We start from the raw sequence: 26,100 nt of genomic DNA, 5'->3' as shown, positions 1-26,100 counted from the left end.
TACACTTTAACTTTTGTGCATTAAATCAAGTTAAGTTGACCTATAATGGCATATATACTTAAGTTACAATTTGACTTGCTAAAAAGGAAAATATTCAAATTTGCTTCGGAACTATACAAAATTATCTAATTTTATCCTAAGTTAACAGTTTGGTCAGATGAGCCATTGCCATTAGCAAAAGAGTTCACCTTTGTCCTTATTCACCAATAGAGCCTTACTTGAGGGAAAAATGCTCAAATTTTCCCCTGAACTATTCGAAATTATCTAAAATTTGTCCTCCGTCAATAATTTGGGTCAGATGACCCCCTTCCATTAGCAATAGTTCGGGTCATATGAGCCCATGCCATTAGCAAAAAAGCTCACATGCCTTATTCACCGACGAAACATTAGTTATATGGTTTGCCCATGAACTATGCGAACATGTAATTTTTGCCAAATATATGAATTACTCCTAAAAATCTCAAAAAATAGCTTTTAATTATTTTATAAAATTTTAGAAATTTTTCTATATTTTACTTGATTTGTTTTGTGCGTATTTGTGTTTGGTGCATTTTAGTAGCATTTTAAATCTTAAAAAATAACAAAAATATTTTTATTGCATAATTAATTTCTTTTGTAAAATATTAAAATACCAAAAATACATTAGGCACTTTACATGCATTATTAGTTAAATAATTTAGTTAATTGTTAGAAAAATAGTTAAATGGGTTAATTTTGCAAAATAGTTTTAAATTAGGTGTTGTTAAGATAAGTGGTCAATTTTGAAAATAAAACAAAGAAAGGAAAGAGGGGTCTGCCGAATTGGGCCAGTTTTAGCGGCCCAATCCCCTCAGGTGGAGATCATTCCCTAGACAAAAAAAACCCTAGCCGCCCCTAACAGACCCTTCTCTCTCACGCTTTCTCACACGAAAAAAGAAGAAGAAGCTGAAAACTCAAAATTGCTGCAGTTCGAATTCAATATTTAGATCTGGAAAATAATTTTTTTTAAAAAGAGTTAAATATCTGAAAGCAGCAGAGTTTTTTTTTCTTTCAAAGCTGTAGCTATTTTCAGTTGATTCCAAAGGATTTCCTCTGTCATTTTCTGGGTTCTTCAAGCTGGATTCCATCTGCCTTTTTCTGCTATAGCAACTAGCTGAGCTCATCGTTGGGTTTTCAACCTTCATTTGGTCTTAATTTCTTCTCCTGTGCTGTTTCGAGGTAATTTATCTATTGCCTCATATATTTTTTCTAATGTGCTGAATCGTATGACTTATGATGAAATGATATCGTATGGTAATGAGTTTGAGATGTAATTGCCAGATCTATATTATTAGTGCTTTGTGTTTGTTAAATCAGAATCAAATGAGTTAGATCTTTGTTTCTCCAAGGAAAGTTCCTCGCAGAGCTTGAGAGATTGAAAACATTTAATTACCTCATATTTCCATCACAAAAATATTTATTCACCTGATAAGAAAAGGAAACAGAAAGAACCCGTCTTTTACTATTTCCATTTGGAGCAACAATTGCATCACGGATCGTAAAGACATCAAAAAACGTATAATGATGCAGAAGATCTAGACCAAGTTTTAGTTATATCAGTAGCAAAGGAAAGGAAGCAGGAACATCTGGGTTCGTTATTTTATTCAGATCATAGAGAAATTACAATCTTCAGCTGAACTCTTTTCAAGAAAAATTGTAGAATCAATTCAATGTTGAAGATATTGGTTATGTTTTAAATGGATGACGGGAAATGGGCAAGTAGGCAAGGAAATTTTTTCATACTTATACATTTAAAGAACCATTCATCACACTTGAAACATTTTAGGTCCGCCACTTCAGGAAAAATCAACCAAATTAATGATGTGCAGTGCTAGTTATGATTATTGATATTGATAGGGTGAGAGTGTTGGTTGTAGTTGAAAATGATGATGGTGGGAGTGGTGAAAATGATGGATGGTGGTAGTCGGTAATGATGGTGGCTATGATTGAACATGGTGGGTGGTATGGTGCTAGTTGATAATGGTAGGCGTTGACGGCAATTAATAATGAATATGTATGATAGCATCTTAATGAAATTAAGTAAATTTTATAGATCTTAATCATACAGACCTATTCAGATTCATTAAGTGATTGTGAAGTAAAAAAAATAAATACACTTAATTATTAAGATCTGAATAATTAAGATTCGGACTTTAAAAACAAACACACTTCTGAGATTTGAATGATTAAGATTCGTATCTCAATTAAGTGCAACCAAATGAGGCCCTAAAATAAAAGAAGAAAAAACTAAAAGTTTCATTTGTATTTGAGAGAATACACCTAAAACTAGAAGCAAATTAATTTATGGAAAAATAAAGTTTTTATATCGGGGATTTTTTTTCTTAAGAAAGAAAAATCAAACGAGTTTTTAAGAAGAAGAAAAGGGAAATACAGTACGAGGCATAATTGAATTTTTATAGCAGCTGAGAGGGTTTCCCGCTTGCCAATTCTTGCAACCTCTTTCTCCGGAAAATCCACTCGTAAGTTGAACCCTAATCCCTATTTTTGTGCTATTTTTAGTTGGAGAATCCGAATTTATGAATTGGGTTTCATTGCTTTTCTCTAAATTAGGATGTGATGACTACGTAATTTCTCCCACTAACATGAAGAATGGCTCTCAAGTCCTTTTTCATACTTCTCTGTGATATAAAAACATCAATATTTTAGCATATAAAAAAGTATTGTTTGAAACTATAGTAAAAAAAATCTTACTGTCTGAAAGCCTTATTTTTGGTAACAATATTTAGCTTTTCCAATAAAAGTAAGAAATCCCAAGCCAAGATGAATTCTTTAGCAATGTCTTTTAGCAAAAGGAACCCTTTTTTTTATGACGGTGGTGTCAGGTTCAGCATGCTCACACCTCGGCTATTCCCACCTCGGCTATTCCACTGATTACTTGTGGTCGAACAGGTACCGGATGACTCTGCCTACCAACGCTTAGGCAGATATAAAGAAATCGCCTACTTATTGTTTGCCCCTGCTGGGATTTGAACTCGAGACCTAAAATTCTCGTTTTTATGACAGTGGTGTCCGTTGCTCCCACTGGTTACCTGCTACCTCCCACCAGAATAGGTACTGGATAACTTCGCCTACTGGCTTAGGCATATGTGAAGAAATCACCTACTTATTGTTTGTCGCTCCTGGGATTTGAACCCGAGATCTCATGGTCAAAGAAAAATTAAAAAGAGGAGTCACGTGATAAATACTAGGAGCCGCTAAATGGAAAACATAATTGACGGATGTATTTTGTTTAACTATGGGAAGCTTAAAGGATGTTTCGATGTTAAGTGACGTATTTTAAGGATGTCATTAAAGTTAGAGTGAAACAATAGAGATGGTTTTATTGATAGAGAGCTTACTGCCTCGCGCGTTATAGTTGCGATTGTTATCATGGAAATAGAGTTTATTTTTTCTAGTCAAAGGGTCAACTCTTATGGATTCTCTATGAATTTGGAAGATTTTTGGATCTGAAAATATGGAAACAGGTTTCACAATTGCCTTATCTTGATCATTTTAGTTTGCGCAAACGGCTGTGGTTGAGCCATAAGTTTACTTTAAAAATATCTGCTGACACCATCTCCGTGTACGATGAATGAAGTGAAATTCATCGATCGATCGTAAAAATCCACATGTATAGCTTATGCAGTTCTTAGCCACACTTCATTGTAGTTGGACAAAATTGAGACACCCCTATCACCTCAGCCCTGGGTAGGAATAGTTTAATTATAATTCAGCAACTTTTTGGGGAGGAAGATGATGGGACATTGCATCCACACACCAAACAAGACAGTTTTTCTTTCGACGAACAAACAAGGCAGTCTAGTAAGCTAGACTTTGACCCCCTCCCCAAAAAAAAACCCAAAAGGAAAAAAAGAAGTTCCTTGTATGCTTTCTTAAAAAGAAAAATAACTTGGTATTGTTTAACAATGGATCCATATGAGCCATGTCTGATAGTCTTTCTTTTGCAAATCCATCAATTTTAGCCGCTTCACAAGTGTGTATTTTTGTTTGTCAAACTTGGTAAATTTTTTGGTGTATATCTTACTACAGATTAAGGAGGCATGTTTTATTTGAGTGAAATAGAACACACACTGAGATTGCCGCCTCATCTCCTAAGTCTTCCACTCAATGAATCAATCCGGGGAGAGCTTGAGGGTCTCTTTGTGGATAAGGTTTATTTTCTTCTCTATTGATTCTGCATTTCTGTTTGTTTTGGCATCATTACAAGAGACTAACTTTTGTACATGATGCAAGGTTATTGCAAATTTGGGCCTCTGCATATCTGTGTACGATATTCGCTCCATAGATGGCGGTTTTATCTATGCAGGAGAAGGTGCCTCAACGTATACGGTATTCTCGTTGTTACTGCAATTAATTATTCTTTGTTTAACTTATACGGATTGCGCAAACAGGTGTCATCGACCCTCATGAGAGATTCCATTTTCCATCTCCCTCTGATTATTCTTTTCCTGGAGCTCGTTGAGACTGTTTCCGGGTTAATATAAAACAATTTCAACTGATAAACTCTTTGGCATTATGAGCATCAGTGCTCCGTACTGGGAATTGGAAGTGCACTATTTCTTGCTATATCCGATGTCTCACCATTAGAAAAAAAAGCTCCTTATCCTTGTTTTTACCTACACAGAATGTTGACCTTTCTATTAGAGGAAAAATGACGAATCCTGGCTCGACAGCATAATAACCAAAGAGTCTTATGTGTCAACCATTTTGTCTACTATTGATTTTTCATTGAAGGTCAGAGTTAGAAATATAGGCGATATCTACTAGTTGGGAATAAGTTTTAGACTTGTTAGAGAACTTCTAACATTATTAGTATTATCTATTATTGTTTACATATATTAAAATATATATATATATATAACACTTATTACTTTTAATTTATTTGGTATTGATGATGATATGAGTTGAGCTTAAATGAAGATGGGAGGATTCATGTTGTCGCTGACCCCAAACAAAAAGTATCCAATAGTTTCATCCTGTAGAGCTAGAAAACTTTCTTTGTGCCAAACAAAAAGTATTCTCACCAACAGCCTTAAAATTGATAAAGGACAATTCCTCACCTTGATAAAAGACCAATTAGGTTTTCGAGTGTGTACTATCATTTGACGAAGCAGTTGTTGGATTCTACATAGAGCAATGCACTTCAAACTAATCAGCTTTCTATTATTTGTAATGTTTACTGTGATAGCATTTTCGTTAATAGAGAAAAATCATGGTCTTTTGCAGGTCAAGTTTAGACTGATAGTGTTTCGCCCATTTGTAGGAGAAGTAATAGCTGCTAAACTCAAAGAGTCCAATGCAGAGGGTTTACGCTGTAAGCTTGCAGACTGTTTACAGTTTATTTCTCACGCAATTTTCTTTTGCTGGAGTTTCTGTCATATATGTTCTGAGGCATATTTAGCCAAGTATATTATTAAATAAATGTTGTTTTTTCCTAATTGTTGCATTCATACTTTTTGACTAAGGAGATCTTTTCCTAAATAGTTCGGCAAGCTTGATAGATAAATGAGATTAAGTGGGCGTTTGGACATAAGAATTGTAAAATTCCAAAATAGGGGGAAAAAGTTTTTCAAGTGAAAATGTTATTTGAAATTTAGAGTTATGTTTGGACATAAATATAATTTTGGATTGTTTTTGAAGTTTTGTGAGTGATTTGAGTGAAACAACAATCCAGTATAATCCCACTAGTGGGGTCTGGGGAGGGTAGTATGTACGCAGACCTTACCCCTACTCTGGGGTAGAGAGGCTGTTTCTGATAGACCCTCGGCTCCCTCCCTCCAACAACTCCCCACCTTGCTCTTGGGGTGACTCGAACTCACAACCTCTTGGTTGGAAGTGGAGGGTGCTTACCACTAGAGCAACCCACTCTTGTCAATTTTCAAAATGCATTTTCAAGTGAAAATTAAAAATTGTATGAACAAACACTGATGTCCAAACGGGCACTAAGCTATCTACCCATATTACAAATACTTTTTACACTAGGCAATTTTAATGAAAGCAATTTGACTTATAAGAAAAGAGACATAGTAATGTCCTGAATAGTTGGCGTTATTAGTTTGGCAGAGGATAGCTAAGTTTTTTCATCATGAAAGGCATTCTCAGGCTATCATTTGCAAAAATCATGTGCTAATATATATTTTCCTTTTCATTAAGTTTCTTCTGTGATATATAAGGGGTGCATTTCAATGGATGAGAATAATCTCTCAGAAAAAGGCATCTTAATGTTCGTTCAATTTTACGTTTGGCAGTGTCACTTGGATTTTTCAATGACATTTATGTACCCCCGCCTCTAATGCCATCTCCATCACGTTCCGAGCTTGATCCCGAAAACAAGTAAGTTTTTTCTTGTCTCAACATCTAATTTTGTGGTGCGATCCCATCTACTGCTTGGTCTTTCTGAATCATACATCCTAAGTTTCTTTGCATATGGTTTTTTATTGTCCATTTCAGGAACCAAGTCAGATGGATATGGCAGTTTGAGGGACAAGATGAATATCCTATTGATGGCGTAGATGAGGTTTTTAGACCTAACATCTTTGCTATATTGCACCGGCTTGTCAAATGATGTACCTGGAAATTTTGACATTGATTATATAAACTGCAGATTAGGTTCCAAGTTCATAGTGTTAGTTATCCATCCGCACCTCTTGAGCAAGAAAAGGATTCAAAGCCATTTGCACCAATGGTCATAAAGGTACGTCAACTCTTAACTCTATTCCTTCAGTATATTATTTTTTCCGTTCCTACAGTTAAAATGATATAGTCCCATTGCTATTAGCTGGTTAAGTGGTTGTAATGCCCGAGATGCATTGGATTTCTAGTGCCTCTAAACTATGTTGCTCGTACTCTCCGAAACTATCGCCGAGTGCATGTCGGATCCTCCAAAAGTAGTGCATTTTTGGACGATCCGACATGGGTGCGGCAGCATTTTGGAGAGTCTGTGCAACATAGCATCTAAATATGTAAAGGCTTTATCTCATTGAGTGTGGAGAAATGTTATTAGGTTGTTGAAGCTTATCAAGCTTCCTAAAATATATGCTACTCGTAACGAATATATCGTCGAACCATGCTTTTAGCATGCTGTTCATTGTAGATGTGACTTATGTAAACTCCTGATCACACCCTCTCCACTAGTGTGGCAATTACCCTTAAAAATTGGACATTAACTCACTGGTCGATTATAGAGTTTTCGTCACATCATTTACTTCATTTTTTGCAGTTTGGTGACTTGAAGGCTGAACTTCTGATTGATTCACATGAGTGTAAATTATGTTACTCGTTATAAAGGAAAAATGCTCTTGCATAAATTGAAACTTCAGCATTTACTCGTGGAATTTGGATGAAGCAACGTTGTTTATCAGTCGCACTAAGCAGCTATATCTTTAAACCATATAAAAAATGGAACGCGGATCTTCAATAAGCATTAGATTGAAAAATTCTCCTATGTTATTCTACTTTCTATAGACTTAGTGAGGAAAAATAGTTTAGTTTATGCTTATTTTTATTAATTCTGGCATTTTTTCTTGTCTGTATATACCAGGGATCTCTTGATGCTGATGGTCTAGGACCTATTTCATGGTGGATATAGCAGAAATTACTGTAGAATCTTTGACAATAAACTATATAATTTTTTTTTTTGTTAAATAGAGAGAAAAACAGAAGGGAGCCTTCGAGCAACGGTAAAGTTGTCTTTGTGTAACCTATAGGTCACGGGTTCGAGTCAGCGTAGACTGTCTACATCACACTCCCTTGGGGTGCAACCTTTCCCCTGACCCGGTGTGACTGTAATTTTGACATCCTGAGAAAGAAGCAAAATGAGCTTCTCTTTGTGTTAGTTCAAATCTCTTAACAGTTTCTCAGTACACTCTTTTCAGAAAGGATGATTCTGCTAATTACGTGTTTCTATTTCTATTTGTGAAGTAATTAATCCATAAATATATGTATTGTTTTTACATATAGATAAATTCAACTTAAAATATTGTCGGTCACACTGTTTTTCTACTCACATAAGGTAAATGTTAGATCTGTATACACACTATCCTCCCCTGACCTCACTTGTGGGAATACATTAGGTATGTTATTGTTTCGATCACACTGTTTTCGTACATGTGGAAGTTAAGTTTTAGTACGAAAAGTTTTACTACAAATTTTATTTCCTTGTCATATATCAAAAGCTATCAACAGTTGAGAACTTTGGGAGAAGCTCCTTCACTAAATACTCAGTAATGTGGTAGTAAGTTGATTCAGTCGGATGAATACTGTCAAAGAAAATATATTGTGAAGTGTCTGTACACACTGGAGATTTTCTTGTACACAAGGGTCCTGCTTCTAATAATCCAGTTCCACAACAACCTTTTTTAATTTCTTCAAATCCTGTCATAGTTATGTAAAACAGAAAGCATTTTAGATTAATAAGAAGAATGAAAAGAAAAAAGAAGGAAAAAAGGGTGATAACTAATCTAAATGTTGGATGATATTCATGATAAATGCTCAAAAGTTAAGAATTATAAGAACTAAGGGTGTCCTTTGGTTGGGAATAAGTTATTCAGGAACTAATTATACTGGATTAGTTATTTCGGAATTACTATCACACCCTCTCATAGAGATAAAAATAACACTACAATCCGCGATTTTATCCCAACCAAACATAGGATAAACTCATTTCAAATTTAATCTCGAGATTAATTGTCCCTTATCCTTCGTACCAAAGGAGCCCTAGGTGAATGGTATGAAGGCAATCACGCCTTAACATAATTAAATTCCTGACAAAAAATATTAGATTATTTCTTTCTTTCTGTCTAAGTCTTGGCTGACGGAGTTATTCGATACCTGTGTTGACAGTGGAAGGTAGCATGTACCCCATAAATTTAGTCAAAGTGCATGCAAATTGGTCCTTAATTGAACCAAAAAAATGGGTATTGGCGTACCTATCATTACCATATAGGGGATGGACTGAGTTAGAAGCATATGCTTCCTTTACCGATAGCCGGTATCGAACAACCTGAAAGGCCTCTAAAAGGCCCAGGTAAATACTCCTCCATCCATAATCACCAAAGACTATGGTAGAGTGGTAAATACTCCTTCATCCTTAACCAAAGGTCTCAGGTTCGAGAGTGATTATGAAATCGTCTTTGCTAAGGAAGTCTTTTCCCTCAAAGTGAAAATTTCCAACGAGAATTCCAATTAGTTGAATTCTAAAGCATGTACCGAATATCGGAGGAGAAACAAAAAAAAAACATTGAAAGCTTACCATATTCACGTGGATTATTGATGAGGTCTAATATAGGAGTGTAGATGTCTGCATATAAGATTTTGCTTCCAGGAAGTTGTGCTTGTAAATTTGGCAACAATTTCTCAAGCTTTTGATTATAACACTGAGAATCTGAATTCTCTTTTTCAATGCAAGTTCTATGAAGTGGATATTTTGCTGTCATTTGAATTGGAAGACAACCAATTGGAGGCAGCCCACTCACTATAATTTTACGACATCCAAGTTCATAAAGTTCCTAGTAAAATAAGGTAGAATATTGCATGTCACATAACAATATATAGAAAGCATTTCTAAAAATTAAATTAATAATGAGGTAATTACAAGTTAATTTAACTATCCCCAAGAGCAAGGTGGAGAGTTTTTGGAGGGAGGGAGCCGAGGGTCTATCGGAAACAGCCTTTCTACCCCAAGGTAGGGGTAAGATCTGCGTACACACTACCCTCCCCAAACCCCACTAGTGAGATTATATTGGGTTGTTGTTGTTGTTAACTATTTGGTGTGTCCTATAAAATGAAACTATCAATCTCTATTAATTTAATGCATGTTTTATGACCTTTTTCTGGTCAGTGTGAATCGAATACCAAATTATTAAACAAAGAAAAATGTTGAAGTTAACTCAATCAAGAATTTTGAATTAACAAAAAAAACACAAATCCTTTTATTAACGACGGTAATCCGCTCGAGCCAAATTGGTCATATGATGACTATTTTACTTATTATTTTAGTATTAAGGTGCATATCCCGCAATGAAATGGAATAGAATAGAAAAAAGTAAAGGGGCAACATTATAGGGCCGTTTTTGGGGGGATAGGCTTGTGAAGAAGCAAGCTTATCCCCGTCCGGACCAACAGCTGCTATGGTTTTCTCATCGCTTCTAACATTTCCTCGGTCTTCGACCCAAGCTGTACAAGGCAAAACTCATCGGTTTTGTTCCTCGGAATAATACGTGTTTTTAGTAGTGTAAAAAATTAATTAAAATAAAATGTACATTAAAGAGTTATTACTCTTGTTTAGAGAATAACCTTGACAAAAAATTGCAGCTTGTTTAGCAGAAAATCTTGGTACTCATTCATGCTAAATTCAACCCTTCTTGTTGGAATATCATAGAAATTAAAAATAAAATCATTACTCCCTGAACTAACAATAACCAAAGCACCTTTCACTATTTTTTCAGCTTCTTTTTCTCCAAAATACCCTTTCAATTTCTCCAAATACTCTTTAAAATATTCTAACTGTTTTCTCATTGAAATTACTCCAGAAATTGAACTTGTTAAATCATCATATCCTGATCCAGCTGATGCAAAACAAACTCCAGTTTTAAAATCATTAGCCATTAAATTTGGCTGTAAATATGGTGGCACACCATATTTTTTCAACTTTAGTAAAAAAGCTAATATATCTGGTACAAGTTTTCCATTTGAAAATCTACCTGTTGGAATATGGTTATAATAGTCTTTTCCATAGGGTGGATGATTGCCTTTGAATAAAGTGAATATATAGTTGTTATTTCCAGTATCAACTGTTGAATCACCAAAAACAAGAATTGATGTGAATTTTGGAATGGATTGGCTTGTAATTGTATTACACAAGAAAATGGCTAAGAAGAAGAAGAAGAAAGATTTTGGTGCCATGGCTTTAAAAGAATTGAACAAGAATTTGTAGTTTTAATATTCCCTCCAAGGGTTCATGGATTTTGATGGTTTAAAGACATGTGATTATGCACACAATTGTATTCTATATATATATATATAGCCATATATTTAAACTAATTTTTTTTTATTTTTAAAAGCAGTGTCGCTATGAACGCTTGGCTGCCACAAGCCAGTTATCCATGTGATAACTTTTCTGACACCTCTAGCTCGAATTCTGAAGGTCTAAAGGATCGTTTGGCCACGCGTTCATGGTTCGTATTCATATTGGAAATCAAAATCAAACAAGCTTTTACCCTTCTGTTCCACACGAGATTTCTGTTTTCGTTGAGCTCATCTTAAGACACCTACGTTATCTTTTAACAGATGTGTCGCCCTAGTCAAACTCCTCACCTGACAATGTCTTCCGCCCGGATCTGCCTGCAAGCAAGCCTTGGATCCAAAAAGAGGGGCAGTGCCCGCTTCCGATTCACGGAATAAGTTAAATAACATTAAAAGTCAAATACAGCAAAATCTCTCTATAATAACCTCGTTTTTTCAATATTTTGTGGCAGCTATAGTAAAATGCTATTATATAGAATATATATTATAACATAATATTAAAAATGGTTCCAAAGAAAACTTTATTGTTATATTGAAGTATTGTTATAGAGGAAAACTGTTATAGAGAGGTCTGACTGTATATATCTTTTTGTGTGGTGCAATATTGGAAAAAAGAAAGATATATGTAAAGAAAATTGTTTTCTAAAAGAAAGTAATAGTAGGAATTTTCTAAGGGAAGGAAGAGAATTTTGTGATGATTGAATGAAAATGATAGTATATATATTTTTCCTCTCTTTTAATTTTCTTATTCTTTATTTTAACAAACCAAACAAGAACACAACAGTTTCCTTGCTTATCTTCCTGACCTTTTCTAGTTATAAACAAATTAAATGATATATATCTGAATGCTTCTTTGATGGAGAAAAAGGTTGCTTTTCTTGATTATTACCTTGTAAGTTTTTCCTTTTTGATTACTTGAAATTGGCTCAGAATTAAGCTTCATACATGTGGCAGTGTTTTACATAATACAGTAATCTTAAAGGATTTTTTGGTAAGACTAGTTTCTCTTCAAATACCTACTGCTATCAAAAGTGAGAAAAACCTATAACTGCTTCCCTTGCTTTATGAGGAAAGATTTTTTTTTTTTTTTTTTTTTGAGGTAAACGCAGTTACCTACTATTTGCAGCTCGTTTTCTTTGTCTCATGAAAAAAAAAAAGCGTAGAGGTCGAGGATTATGGTAGAAAAGGTAGCCAAGTAATTTTTCTTGTTCTTACTAGTAGCATTAGTACATACTCTCGTTTTGCTTTTATCCTTAGGCTTCTATTATTGTCCGTTGTTGCTTTCATTTTGGTCATTTTACTATCTTGTTATTTTTAATGTTTCTTTTTTATGGCTCCTCATTGTTGTGTGTGGCTGTCTTCTTCTATTACTGTTGTGCTTATGTTTCACTGAGCCAAGGGTCTATTGGAAACAATCTTTCATTTTTCACGAGATATGGGTAAAGTTTGTGTACACACTATCCTCTTCAAATTTCACTATATGAAATTATACTAGATTTTTTGTTGTTGTTGTTGATGATGATGTCCAAAAAAGAGGGGTAAAAACTTACTCGCGTTCACTATTAACATCAAACGAAACAAGTTAACTTTAGCAGATAAAAGTTAAAGAGAGAATATGTATAACTTAATCATGGACTTGCATTCAGTATTTACATTAAACGAAATAAGTTAACTTTAGCCGATAAAAGTTAAAGTACGGATATAGATAACTTAAGTCGAATCAAATAACAAAAGCATACTAATTGGTGCTTTCACACATATGATTTTGATTAGAGGCGGCAAAATGGTTAAAAGAAAATAGTTATCCACCCATATTATTCATAAAAAATGGGTTGGATAATGAATCATTTAAAAACGGGTCGAATATGGATAAAGAACTATATTATCCATTTAGAAAATAGTTAACCAAATGGATAACCAATAGATAACTAATGTGTTTAACTTTTACATTTGTAAAGCCTTAAATTGGAGTTCCTTAAGTTTGGAAGACTAGGAATTCTCTCATAAGTGATCATATTTAAGAAGGCATGGATAATATGGATATCCATATTATCCGCCGGATAAACCCGTGTTTTATCCGCCTTAAATACGGGTCGGGTCGAATAATTTATCCGTTTTTTAAATTATCCATTTTGACCCGCTCATATCCGACCCGACCCGCCCGTTTGCCACCCCTAGTTTTGATAACCCCTGATTTTGATTTTTTTGTACTTTTAAAAAAAAAAATTAAATTAGTACTTAATTCTTATCTAAATACACTTAGGTTTTTTGCATCGACATTGCACGTTTTTTAATGCTATAAAGTTAAGTTGACCTATAATGACATATATACTTCAGAGTAGGGGTGGCAAAATAGTTAAAAGAAAACAGTTAACCACTCATATTATTCACTAAAAAATAGGTTGGATAATAAACTTTTTAAAAACGGGTCAAATATGGATAAGAACCATATTATCCATTTAGAAAATGGATAACCAATAAGTTTAACTTTTACATTTGTAAAATCTCAAATTGGGGGTTCCTCAAGTTTGGGAAAATAGGAATTCTCCCAAAAGTGATCATATTCAAAAAACCATGGATAATATAGTTACCCATATTATCCGTCGGTTAACCCATTTTTTATCCGTATTAAATATGGATCGGGTCGGATAATTTAGCCATTTTTTCATTACCCGTTTTTGACCTGTTCCATATCCGACCCGACCCATCCATTTGCCACCCCTAAACTTAGGCAACCGTTTAAGTTACTTAAAGAGAAAATATTCAAATTTTCCTTTGAACTACTCAAAGTGATCAAATATATCCTCCATTAATAGTTTATGTCATATGAGCCCTTGTCATTGGTAATAGTTCAGGTCACATAAGCCCATGCTAGTAGCAAAAGGGCTAAACATACCCTTATTCACCGATGAAGTATTAGTGTAACGACTCAACTGGTCGTTTTGAGTATCACAATCCTGTTTTCCTATTTACTGATCAATTTATGCCTTACAGTTGATTTATGACTTATCGGGTTAGTTGGTTCGGATCCGGAAGGATTTCAGAGTGAAATGAGACACTTAGTCTCATAATTGAAAACTTAAGTTGGAAAAGTTAACCGGATATTCCTTATATGTAAACGACCTCGGAATTGAATTCTGATGATTTCAAGGGCCCCGTATGGTTATTTTGGACTTAGGAGCATGTACGAAAAATTATTTGGAGGTCCGTAGTAGAATTAGGCTTGAAATGGCGAAAGTTGAATTTTTGAAAAGTTTGACCGGGGGTTGACTTTTTGATATCGGGGTCGGAATCCAATTCTGGAAATTTGAATAGGCCCGTTATATCATTTATGACTTGTGTGCAAAATTTGAGGTTAATCGGACTTGATTCGGTAGGTTTCGGCATCGAATGTAGAAGTTGGAAATTTCATAATAGACTAAAGTTTCAAGTGAGTTCGCACTAGACCTAACTTCAAATAAGCATAACTCTCATGATACGAAGTGTTATATAGTGTATTATCTATCAAATGAAAGATCTTTGAGTCTAGTTTCTAACGCTTCAAACCGTTTGTCATTTGAACATTCCTACAAGATGTTATGACCAAATTACCAAATGCTGAAAAAATTGAGATTCTGTGACAATTCTACGACCATTATGCGATCGCAGAAGTGGTTATGTGACCGCAAACTGGTCGCATAATGGACCAGAACAGCCCAATTCTGGGCACCGATTTTTGCGACCATTTTTCCACCCTCATACCCATTCTGCAGTCCGTTATGCGACCGCAGACCTGCTTTCAAAGGGTTAAGTTTTTTATTTTCATAACCCGATCCCATTTTAATAAATAGGCTTTGGGACTCATTTTGGAGCAAAAATCTGATATTTTTAGAGAGAAGGGAGAGTGTTCTAAAGAGAGGAAGAATCTCAAGTGCTTTGTTCATCAAGATCTTGTTCAAGCTTTGAAATCCAATAAGGAAATATCACAAGATCTTCACCCAAGAGGTAAGGTTCTAACCCATAGTCTTCAATTTCGAGTTTGGGTAAAGATGGGTGATTAAGAGTATGATTCTTGGGTTTAATAGTATTATTTATACATATCAATAAGGTTTATGAAAAGATTGTTGAGTTAAAATGGGTAAAGATTGGATTGAAAATGGTAAAAATCTTCAATGATTTTAATTGAAGATTTGAGGGTCGAGTTGATGTCAGAATTTGGTGAAATTTATATGGTTGGACTCGTGGTTGGATGAGCGTTCAGATTTTATTATTTTTGTTGGGTTCTGAGATGTGGGCCCTACGGACATTTTTGAGTGTAATTTTGGATTTTGTGGAAAAATTAGTATTTTAATATGGAATAAATTCCTATAATTTGGGTTGACTGAATCAAATTAATTGTGACTAGATTCAAGCCGTTCGGAAGTTGTTACGTGCAGAATGAAATTTATGTAGCATTGTTTAGCTTGCTCGACATTGGATTCGGCTTGTTCGAGGTAAGTAACTCTTCTAATCTTAGAGCTGAGGGTATGAACCCTGAATATACGTATTATGTGAATTATTTGGAAGTGACGTACATGCTAGATGACGGGCGTGTGCGCGTGCACCATAAAAATTGTGACGTAATTGTTTCGTGAAATTTTGTAGTCAAATAATCTTGGCATTTTCCATGCAGTTTTATGTGTTAAAGAAATTGAGCTGAGAATCATATTAAAAATCATGGTGAGGCTATGTGCCAGTATTATTGGGACCCACAGAGGTCATATTGCTGTGAATTATTTGTTTTAAATTGAAAATTCATACTCAGTCATGTTCATTCATTTCATATTATCTCTCAGTCACTGTTGCTATTTATTGATTCATCATATCATCATTTTGGGCTAGTTTCATGACATTGTAAGCCCAAGAGACTGGAGAGATTGATGACTGAGTGAGGCCGAGGGCCTGATTGTGAGGATAATTATGGGATCAGGCTGCACGTCGCAGCAGGGCATATTGGCTTTATTATAGCACGTGAGTTGCCCGTGCGGATACAGATATTGATACTATAGCACGTGAGTTATCCGTGCAGCACGTGAGTTGTCCGTGCAGATTATAGCGCTTGAGATGTGAGGACTGAGTGACTGGGAGGACTGAGTGAAATGATACTCTGAATGTATGCATATGGTTTTATCACTGAGTTGCATCGCATTGACATGCACATTTGACATACATGCATAGAGATGCATTTTTCTCATGTTGTACGGTATCAACTCATTCATGACTTATCACACATATTGGCATAGTGATTTATTTTTTATTGGCTATCTGGAAAGGAAATGAAACATCTTACTTATTGTTGAAAGGATTTTTGGGAAAAATCATAATTTTCAGACTTACTCATATTTTGGTGATTTTAGCGAAAAGAATTGAGTTTTACTATTATAGTTGAAAAGAAAATGTTTATTTTTTCGGAACTGTGAACGAACTGAGCATTTTATTATTGAGTTATTCTTTGTATTGCCTCAATTTTATTGTTATGAGATTTTTTTCTGGATATTGGTGTGGACCCGACCTTTGTGTTAGTTCGTCACTACTTTCAACCTAAGGTTAGGTTTGTAACTTATTGAGTACATGGGATCGGTTGTACTCATACTACACTTCTGCACCTTGCATACATATTGTTTTTTATGTTGATGCTACTGTACATGGTGGGAGTTGGATCTGAAGATGTACCTGCGTTCCAGTCATTGCTGCCTCTTATTCATGGTAGCTTTAGACTTTTAATCTGTTTATGTATATTTCAAACAGATGATGTATTTTTATTTCATATCAGCTTTATAAATTCTAATCTTAGAAGCTCATAATTTATACTACCAGTCCTTGGGGAGTGTATTAGAGTCAATTATATATTAATAAAATTGGATAGTTTTTAATTGGCTTACCTGACGGGTTGGGTTAGGTGCCATCACGACTAGGTGGATTTTGGGTCGTGACAAGTTGGTATCAAAGCTTTAGCTTCATAGGTTCTTCAAATCATGAGCAAGTGTCTAGTAGAGTCTTGCGGATCGGTATGTTGACGTCCATACTTATCTTCGAGATGCTACAAGGCATTTAGGATAATTTTCCATCTTTCTTTCCTTATCGTGCGGAATTGATTCGGCTTGAGACATAACTCTTTGAATTCCTTTCATGCATTCGTGTGCGCGTATGAGCGCTCAGTATCAGTTGTGCATTGCCGGCTTGTTATTCCATGAACGAGGTTCGAAATGTGTATTCTGTATTTTGCTGATGGGCCAGTCTGGAGAACTTGAGGCCAGGATTAGACCGCAGCTTAGGCTCTGTAGTTTCAATTGTGTGAACTTGTACAATTGGACTCATATGTCCGGTAGTGTCCCTATGAGTAGAATTTGTGGCTGGATGAATGGATGGATGACCATATGATGATTATATTGTGACTGCGAGATGTGTTCAGATGGTTTGAAAGTGAAAAAAAAAAATGCTTGCTTGAGATGTAAAAAAGACTATTGGGTATTTGACTTCTGTCTCGATTTGACATAGAGTCTTGAGTTATGAATGTATTGAATGATCTTTTACGTGGTGTAATTGTGGAACAAATTAAATTTTCGTGTCTTGTTGATGAGTTCAAACTCATGAAGGTTAAGTGATTACGTATGAGTTGTGGCAGTAAAAAGGGTATAGAAAGATGCTAGTTTGAGGCTAAACATGCGAGTTATCACCTGCGAAATAAACTATAGAGGTGTGATCTTTATAATGTTGTGTGGAGAGTCTTCTTTTCTACTAGTAGGGCATATGTATTGGGATTTGAATTTGAATTGGCCAAGAAAGTTGACCTGACCGTCACGAGAATGAAGGCGAGCTTAGTAGACGATTTGAGGTACCATATAGGTTATGATGCAGGAGCTTGGGAAGAATTTAGTTAAATCTCACTACAATGTTATGGCAGTAACTGAATATGGGTATTGTGAATTATTGAATGTCTTGATCTATGGCTTTGAGCCAAGTGGGGGATCCTACTATTGACAATTCGATTTCATGGTTATAGGTTAAATTAAGTTTTGGTCTGAGACATACTTGTGGAGCAGTTATGACTGCAGAGGCTGAGATCGAGGATGACTCGAGTAAGGAAATTTTCTGAATACGGGATATAATGCACTTACGAAAATATGAAAAATCATGGAATGATTAAGTTGTAAATTGCGAAGAATGTAGTGCGCATGGAATATGAATTTGGCCAGTGGTGTTAAGGCATGATTATTTCTTTGAGTGTTGTTGTGCTAATGGGGCGTGTGTCTTTTGGCCAGTTTGGGCGGTGCAATTCAATTTTGAGCCGAGTGGGTGACTCCTGAGAAGGTTCTAATGGGTCCGACATTTATATATAGCAATTGAAAATTTTTTCGGACTTGTGTATGGATAGAATCTGATATTTGCGTTTGATGGTGTCGGGACTCACGGTAATTCTGTATGACTATGGATTCTACATTCCAGTATAAGAAAGGTAAAGGAACAATTTTAAGTTCACATGAGGTCTTTTCAGAGTGGGTGTTTCGGTTGTGGTATTTATATGGGTAATTATGATATGGTGAGACTCTACAGATGTTTTGGTGGCAATATTCTTGGGTTTGGTGACCTACGTGGTTTGGTCGAGTTATAGGAATGTAGTTCTAATAGCTTGGTTATGTGAAGATGGATTTCAAAGTGTTCTTGATGATTTCTACCATGGTTTGAACCAGATATTTTCTACTGGTGTGGGAAGCATGTTGTGTATTGTGATTTTCTCCTGGAAGGAAGCAAGAGGAAGGTTTCTAACTAACCAGGTATATAATTTGCTGGTGACTCAGAGTTGATAATAGGATTCTTGTGCTTGTCACATGATGGCATAATAAATGTGGTGTGTTGTGCGGGATTAGTCTTGAAGAGAAGGTAACGAATGTTGGACAGCATAGTCAGTTTCAAATATTTCGATGAATGTTATAACTGCTCGGTAATTCCTGATAAGGGTGCGCATTTCACAAGGCGCGTTGTGTTTTGACTTACGGATGTTCATCGATATTGCAGTACTCACTTGGTTGATAGACTGTTGATATTTAAATTATTGCTATGTGGCACGAAAGAATTATGAAAGAATTCCTCACGGTATTATCGTGAATGGAAGATATGTTAGTCATTTTAGTGCTGGTGTTGGAATCAGTTACGGTGATTCATGTGTTCGATGAATTTGGAGACTGGGAGTTCTCAGAAGTATATTGTTTCGGGATTGCAACCTATTTGAGATGACTATATTATTTAAAACTCGGTGGAGGCACCAGTTGCGTTAATTATTTGTGATAGTTATGCGCTATGAGTGCGCATATATGTGAGGTTTGAGCCTTTGTGCGGTCATTAGAGTAAGTATTCATACTCGGAAGAATGCTTAGGCTATTATATGCCTAGAGTTGACTGTTAAGTGTTAAGTTATAACGTTTCCTGTCTTCATACCTTTGCTGAGAACTATCTGGGCTATACTTGAGGTTACAAAGAAGATGATTCCCTAAATAAACGGGATAGTTACTAATTCTGTGTTTAAAAAAAAATCCGATTTGAAGTGTGATAGCAGATTTTGCACGTGCTTACACTATGGCGTGCTATTTCTACCAGTCCAGGAGCATGAGAATCTTATTTCATTATCATATACAAGTGTACTTGTTTAATTGCGCATGTATGATATGCTGGGACTGGAGGCCTGTGACCATGCCATGCGATTCATATTATTGGCACGTGAGTTATCCGTGCCGTGTGTGGGAATTCTATTTCCATAATAATTTATCTGGTCTATTAATTTCCTTCCTCTACAATTGTGCACATGCACCTACAGTTATCCTCTTCACGAAATTTGAGGAGTTGGTTGTAACATTGCGGTTGTGGTAGTGCTTGTTGAACTTGCAATACGGTTCTCTTACTTAAGACATCTCCCATATTTGGGTACACAGATTACGCAGTTGTGGCTTGAGTTATATTGATGTGGCGTGTATGTGGCATAGTTGTGTTTAATAATATAAGGTCATTGGACCTAGAATGTGTACTATCAGGCTTGATTATGGTATATTCGGGAGGATAATATTGAAAGTCAGCTTAGGAGAGGATTATGGTTCTGGTTAGGGCGAGAGAGCTCCATGGCTAGTTGATCTGATGAGTGGTTATTATTTTTTGATTGTTTCTTTCATCATTAGCAGTATATGAAGGTTTCAGAATGAGGTTCTATTGAATGCGGGGTTTTATACTAGTACTTGATTGGTTTTGAGTAGTTACTGTGATCAGCAATGGTGCTACGAGTATGCGAGTTGTGTAGTATGTTATGTGATTATATCTGAGATTGTGGTTATAGTTGGATACAACTTGTTTAGGCTTATATAGTGTGTAGATGTGAGATTCGGGTCTTGAAAAGAATTCCGGATGTTAGAAATTTGGCTCCATGATTTTTGGGCTAAGGTTAAATTAATAATTTTTAGTTATGTTGTGTGGTCAGGCCTATATAGAATAGGGTGACGTGAGATCACCCCCGGGTATGTGCGTGGTAAGGTGGAATAGAGATTTGAAGGTTAAAGAATAACTCTTGGCACGTTCGAGGACAAACGTATGTTTAAGTGAGGGAGAATGTAACGACCCAACCTGTGATGACCCAAAATATTATCTTTAAATTTAATAAGTAATTATGTGTTCTAAGACCTCGAAAAGTACCATTTATCATTCCTCGGCTTGCGTGCGCAGTCCGTACATTTTTCCAGAAAGTTTTTATGTGAAAAATGAATTAAAATGGGAAATAGAGCTTTAAAACTCAACTAAGTTGACTTTGGTCAACATTTTGAGCAAACGGACCCGGATCAGTATTTAAAAACTTTCGGTAGGTCTGTATCGTGATTTGGGACTTTGGCGTATGCCGGAATCGAATTCCGAGGTCCCTATCCCGAGTTATGGAATTTTGATGAAAAATTAAAAGCTTGTAAGCTTAATGATTTCTAAGAAATTACTGATGTTGGATTTATTGGCCTCGGGTCCGTATTTTGGTTCCGGAGCCCGGTATAGGTCCACTATAATATTTATGACTTGTCTGCCGAATTTGGTGAGAATCGGAGTTGATTTGACGTGATTCGAACGTTCGGTTGTAAAAATATAAGTTTTAAAGTTTTCTTGAAAATTTTCTTTGATTTGGTGTCCGATTCGTAGTTCAAGGTGTTATTTTGGCGATTCGATCACGCGAGCAAGTTCGTATGATTTTTTAGAACTTGTGTGCATATTTGGTTTGGAGCCCCGAGGGCTCGGGTGAGTTTCGGATAGGCTACGGGATATTTTGGACTTTGAAAATCTGGTATTTTGCTGCAGCAGGTGTTCTGCCATGTTCTTCTTCGCGTTCGCGAAGGTACTCTCGCGAACGCGAAAAGTAAACTGGGCAGTTGGATCTTTCTTCTTCGCGAACGCGAAGGCTTGGTCGCGAACGCGAAGCACTGGGGGCATTACCCTTCGCGAACACGACCATCTCCTCGCGAACGCGTAGTGTTAGGCACACCTGGGGGAGGGTCGATCATTTCTTCAGCGCGAACGCGAGCTATGCCTCGCGAACGCAAAGGCCAGGGAGGGAAACCTTCGCGAACACGAAGGAGGACTCGTGAATGTGAAAGCCACGGGCTGCTACTCATCGCGAACACGACAGGCCCTTCGCGAACGCGAAGAAGGCCTGACCCCTGTGACTTAAAACAGAACCAAAAACTGGATTTTTTCCCATTTTTCACAAACCCTCAATTTTAACTCGGCTTAGGGGCGATTTCAAAGGAGTTTTTCACGATTTCGGACTGGGTAAGTATTCTTTATCATATAGTGATTGTATTTCACAAATCCATGTCTATATTCATCATTTATTTTGGATTTAGACGGAAGAAATTGGAATTTTTGTAAAACTTTCCAAAAACGAAAAATTAAGATTTGAAGGTCCATTTGATATTGGAATTAGACAAATTTGGTATGGTTGAACTCGTATCGGAACGGGTGTTCGGATTTTGCGAGTTTTTCCAGGATTTGAGACGTGGGTCCCACTGCCGAATATTTTAATGAATTTCGGATTTTTATCCGAAAAATTTGTAAATTTATATGGAATTAATTCCTCTTATTAGTATTAAATATATTGAATTATTTGTGAATAGATTTGAAGCTTTCGGAGGCAAATTTAAAAGGAAAAGTTGTGGTTGAATAATTGATTAGAATTTGCAAAGCGAGGTAAGTGCCGGGGTTAACCTTGACTTGAGGGAATAGAACCCTTAAATTGTTTGTTATGTGAATTGCATGTAAACGACGTATAGGTGAGGTGACGAGTGTCTATACGTCGTCAAATTAATTGTTTGCCTGCTTACTTGAAAAATCACAAATTGTTTTTAATCATAAATTAATTATTATAATAATTGTTTCTCTCTTATTCTTTGCAAATATAAATTCTTGAATTCCTGCATTAATTGTTACATGCTATTTGAATTATGTGCCTTAATTGTTATTTATAATTTAGCATAATAAATATTAAACTGCCTATTTGCTCCCTGATTTCCATAATAATTTGCTATTTGTTATTGTTTGCTTCATAATTAAACCATAATTATTGTCTTGTAATTTTATATTAATTGTTACATTTATTGGAAAAATTTCTTCTATAAGAATTGGTAAATAAAAATGTTGGAGGAGCGGGTTGCACGCCGCAACATGATTAATTATAATAAATATATTGGAGGATCGGGTTGCACGCTGCAACAGACTTATTAAAAGTCAATATTGGAGGATCGGGTTGCATGCCGCAACAGACTTATTAAAAGTCAATATTGGAGGATCGGGTTGCACGCCGCAACAAACTTGTTAAAAAGTCAATATTGGAGGATCGGGTTGCACGCCGCAACAGACTTGATTAAAATGAATATGTTGGAGGAGTGAGTTGCACGCCGCAACAGAACTGAATGTGGATATATTGTGAGAGCAGGTTGCACGCTGCAACAGAAATAATAAAAATGATAATTGGTTATGACTGCTGAGTTGCCTTCAATTATTATAAATGAATTACCTGATTTATTCATATTATTGTTGTTGTTACTAATATTGCGTACATGTTAATGTAAGTGAACTGCCTTAGCCTCGTCACTACTTCATCGAGGTTAGGCTCAGCACTTACCAGTATATGGGATCGGTTGTACTGATACTACACTTTGCACTTCTTGTGCAGATTTTGGAGTTGGTCCCAACGGCGTACCATAGACTTACTCGGATTTCAGCTATCAGAGGAGACTTGAGGTATAACTGCATAGCGTTCGCAGTTCTGAAGTCCCCGTCTATTATACTTTAGTTGTGTATTTATTTTCAGACAGCTTTATTTTATTAAGACCTTTATTTGTATTTATTCTAGAAGCTCGTGCACTTGTGACACCAATTCTGGGATGGTATTTAGACACTGTTATTATTATGGACTGTTTCAAAATTGCTTCCGTATTTGCTTCCTTGTTATTAATAAATTTAAAAATTATTTTAAAAACGGTTAATATTATTCTAACGTTGGCTTGCCTAGCAAGTGAAATGTTAGGCGCCATCACGGTCCGAAGGTGGGAAATTCGGGTCATGACACAATCGGTCGTTTTGAGTATCACAATCTCGTTCCCTCACTTACTGCTCAATTTATGCCTTACAGTTGATTTATAACTTATCGGGTTAGTTGGATCGGGTCCGAAAGGATTTCATAGTGAAATGAGACACTTAGTCTCATAATTAAAAACTTAAGTTGGAAAAGTTGACAGGATATTCACTTATGTGTAAACGACCTAGGAATTGAATTCTGATGATTCCAATAGTCCCGTATGATTATTTTGGACTTAGGAGCATGTCCAAAAAATTATTTGGAGGTCCGTAGTAGAATTAGGCTTGAAATGGCAAAAGTTAAATTTTTAGAAAGTTTGACAGGGGGTTGACTTTTTGATATCGGTGTCGGAATCCAATTCCAAAAATTTGAATAGGTCCGTTATATTATTTATGACTTGTGTGCAAAATGTAAGGTCAATCGGACTTGATTCGATAGGTTTCGGCATCGAATGTAGAAGTTGGAAATTTCATAATAGACTAAAGTTTCAAGTGAGTTCGCACAAGACATAACTTCAAATGAGCATAACTCTCATGATACGAAGTTTTATATGATGTATTAACAATCACATGAAATATCTTTGAGTCTAGTTTCTAAATATTCAAACCGTTCGTCATTTGGACATTCCTACAAGAAGTTATGACCAAATTACCAAAGACTGGAAAAAATGGGATTCTGCGGCAATTCTGCGACTATTATGCGATCGCAGAAGTGGTTATGCGACCGCAAACTGGTCGCAGAATGGACCAGAATAGTCCAGTTCTGGGCACCGATTTTAGCGACCATTTTTCGACCCGCATACCCATTCTACGGTTCGTTATGCGACCGCAGACCTGCTTTCAGAGGGTTAAATTTTCTATTTTCATAACCCGACCCCATTTTAATAAATAGTCTTTGGGACTCATTTTGGAGCAAAAATCTGATATTTTTAGAGAGAAGGGAGAGTGTTATAGGCAGAGGAAGAAGCTCAAGTTATTTGTTCTTCAAGATCTTGTTCAAGCTTTGAAATCCAACAAGGAAATATCACTAGATCTTCACCCAAGAGGTAAGGTTCTAACCCCTAGTCTTCAATTTCGAGTTTGGGTAAAGATGGGTGATTAAGAGTATGATTCTTGGGTATAATAGTATTATTTATACATATCAATAAGGTTTATGGAAAGATTGTTGAGTTCAAATGGGTAAAGATTGGGTTGAAAATGGTAAAAATCTTCAATGATTTTAATTGAAGATTTGAGGGTCGAGTTTATGTCGGAATTTGGTGAAATTTATATGGTTGGACTTGTGGTTGGATGTACGTTCAGATTTTATAACTTTTGTCGGGTTCCGAGACATGAGCCCCATGGGTGATTTTTAAGTGTAATTTCGGATTTTGTGGAAAATTAGTATTTTGATATGGAATAAATTTCTATAATTTGGGTTGACTGAACAAAATTAATTGTGACTAGATTCGAGCGGTTCGAAAGTTGTTACGTGCATAATGGAATTTTTGAAGCATTGTTTAGCTTGCTCGACATTGGATTCGGCTTGTTCGAGGTAAGTAACCCTTCTAATCTTGGAGCTGAGGGTATGAACCCTGAATATACGTATTATGTAAATTGTTTGGAGGTGACGCACATGCTAGGTGACGGGCGTGTGCGCGTGCACCATAAAAATTATGACGTAATTGTTTCGTGAAATTTTGTAGTCAAATAATCTTGGTATTTTCCATGCAGTTTTATGTGTTAAAGAAATTGAGCTGAGAATCATATTTAAAATCATGGTGAGGCTATGTGCCAGTATTATTGGGACCCACAAAGGTCATATTGTTGTGAATTATTTGTTTTAAATTGAAAATTCATAGTCAGTCATATTCATTTCATTGCATATCATATCTCAGTCTCTGTTGTTATTTATTGATACATCATATCATCATTTTCGGGCTATTTTTATGACATTGTGAGCCCCAGAGACCGGAGAGATTGATGACTGAGTGAGACCGAGGGCCTGATTGTAAGGATAATTATGGGATCAGACTACACACCGCAGCAGGCCATATTGGATTTACTATAGCACGTGAGTTATCCATGCGGATACATATATTGATACTATAGCACGTGAGTTGTCGGTGCAGCACGTGAGTTGTCCATGCAGATTATAGCCCTTGGGCTGAAGGAGCCCCTCCGGAGTCTGTACACACCCCTAGTGAGCGCAGGTACCTACTGAGTGTGAGTGCCGAGTGCCGAGCGATTGGGAGGACTGAGTGACTGTGAGGACTGAGTGACTGGGAGGACTGAATGAAATGATACTCTGAGAGTATGCATATAGTTTTATCACTGAGTTGCATCGCATTGACATGCACATTTGACATACAGGCATAGAGATGCATTTTCCTCATGCTGTACGGTATCAAGTCATCCATGACTTATCACACATATTGGCATAGTGAT

At 36.0% G+C, this 26,100-nt stretch overlaps 2 protein-coding genes across 3 annotated transcripts; one reads left to right on the top strand and one right to left on the bottom strand.

The window, feature by feature from the left end:
• The first annotated feature begins 849 nt into the window (after positions 1-849).
• Positions 850-8,025, top strand: LOC107809327 (uncharacterized). Of its 2 annotated transcripts, none has more exons than XM_016633930.2 (8): positions 850-1,197; positions 4,069-4,190; positions 4,273-4,368; positions 5,266-5,353; positions 6,288-6,372; positions 6,490-6,556; positions 6,644-6,733; positions 7,580-8,025. In XM_016633930.2, the coding sequence occupies exons 2-8, from the start codon at positions 4,080-4,082 to the stop codon at positions 7,625-7,627; spliced, it is 585 nt and encodes a 194-aa protein (XP_016489416.1). In that variant the 5' UTR covers positions 850-1,197; positions 4,069-4,079; the 3' UTR covers positions 7,628-8,025. The 2 variants fall into 2 exon arrangements, with proteins under 2 accessions (XP_016489416.1, XP_016489417.1); XM_016633931.2 differs by lacking the exon at positions 850-1,197 and adding an exon at positions 2,359-2,498.
• A 181-nt stretch (positions 8,026-8,206) lies between these two features.
• LOC107809326 (GDSL esterase/lipase At2g30220-like) lies at positions 8,207-11,001 on the bottom strand. Its single transcript, XM_016633929.2, has 3 exons — positions 10,333-11,001; positions 9,290-9,545; positions 8,207-8,412 (listed from the first exon to the last, which is right to left on the bottom strand). The coding sequence occupies exons 1-3, from the start codon at positions 10,939-10,941 to the stop codon at positions 8,207-8,209; spliced, it is 1,071 nt and encodes a 356-aa protein (XP_016489415.1). The 5' UTR covers positions 10,942-11,001.
• Positions 11,002-26,100: the final 15,099 nt, after the last annotated feature.

This window comes from Nicotiana tabacum, chromosome 18, assembly GCF_000715075.1.
Source record: "Nicotiana tabacum cultivar K326 chromosome 18, ASM71507v2, whole genome shotgun sequence".
In the NCBI taxonomy this organism is placed as follows: domain Eukaryota; kingdom Viridiplantae; phylum Streptophyta; class Magnoliopsida; order Solanales; family Solanaceae; genus Nicotiana; species Nicotiana tabacum.
Note: the sequence above shows the minus strand (reverse complement) of the source record. Positions and strands in the feature narration are given on the sequence as shown.

Bases quoted from the DNA above. Each gene is read 5' to 3' on its own strand.
- LOC107809327 (XM_016633930.2), top strand. From the start codon at position 4,080: ATGTTTTATTTGAGTGAAATAGAACACACACTGAGATTGCCGCCTCAT. The intron at 4,369-5,265 runs GTATTCTCGTTG...GGTCTTTTGCAG, and splicing joins AAGGTGCCTCAACGTATACG to GTCAAGTTTAGACTGATAGT. The intron at 6,734-7,579 runs GTACGTCAACTC...TGTATATACCAG, and splicing joins TTGCACCAATGGTCATAAAG to GGATCTCTTGATGCTGATGG.
- LOC107809326 (XM_016633929.2), bottom strand. From the start codon at position 10,941: ATGGCACCAAAATCTTTCTTCTTCTTCTTCTTAGCCATTTTCTTGTGT. The intron at 9,546-10,332 runs GTTATTCTCTAA...TTATTTTACTAG, and splicing joins AGCTGCAATTTTTTGTCAAG to GAACTTTATGAACTTGGATG. The intron at 8,413-9,289 runs GTAAGCTTTCAA...TAACTATGACAG, and splicing joins CAATAATCCACGTGAATATG to GATTTGAAGAAATTAAAAAA.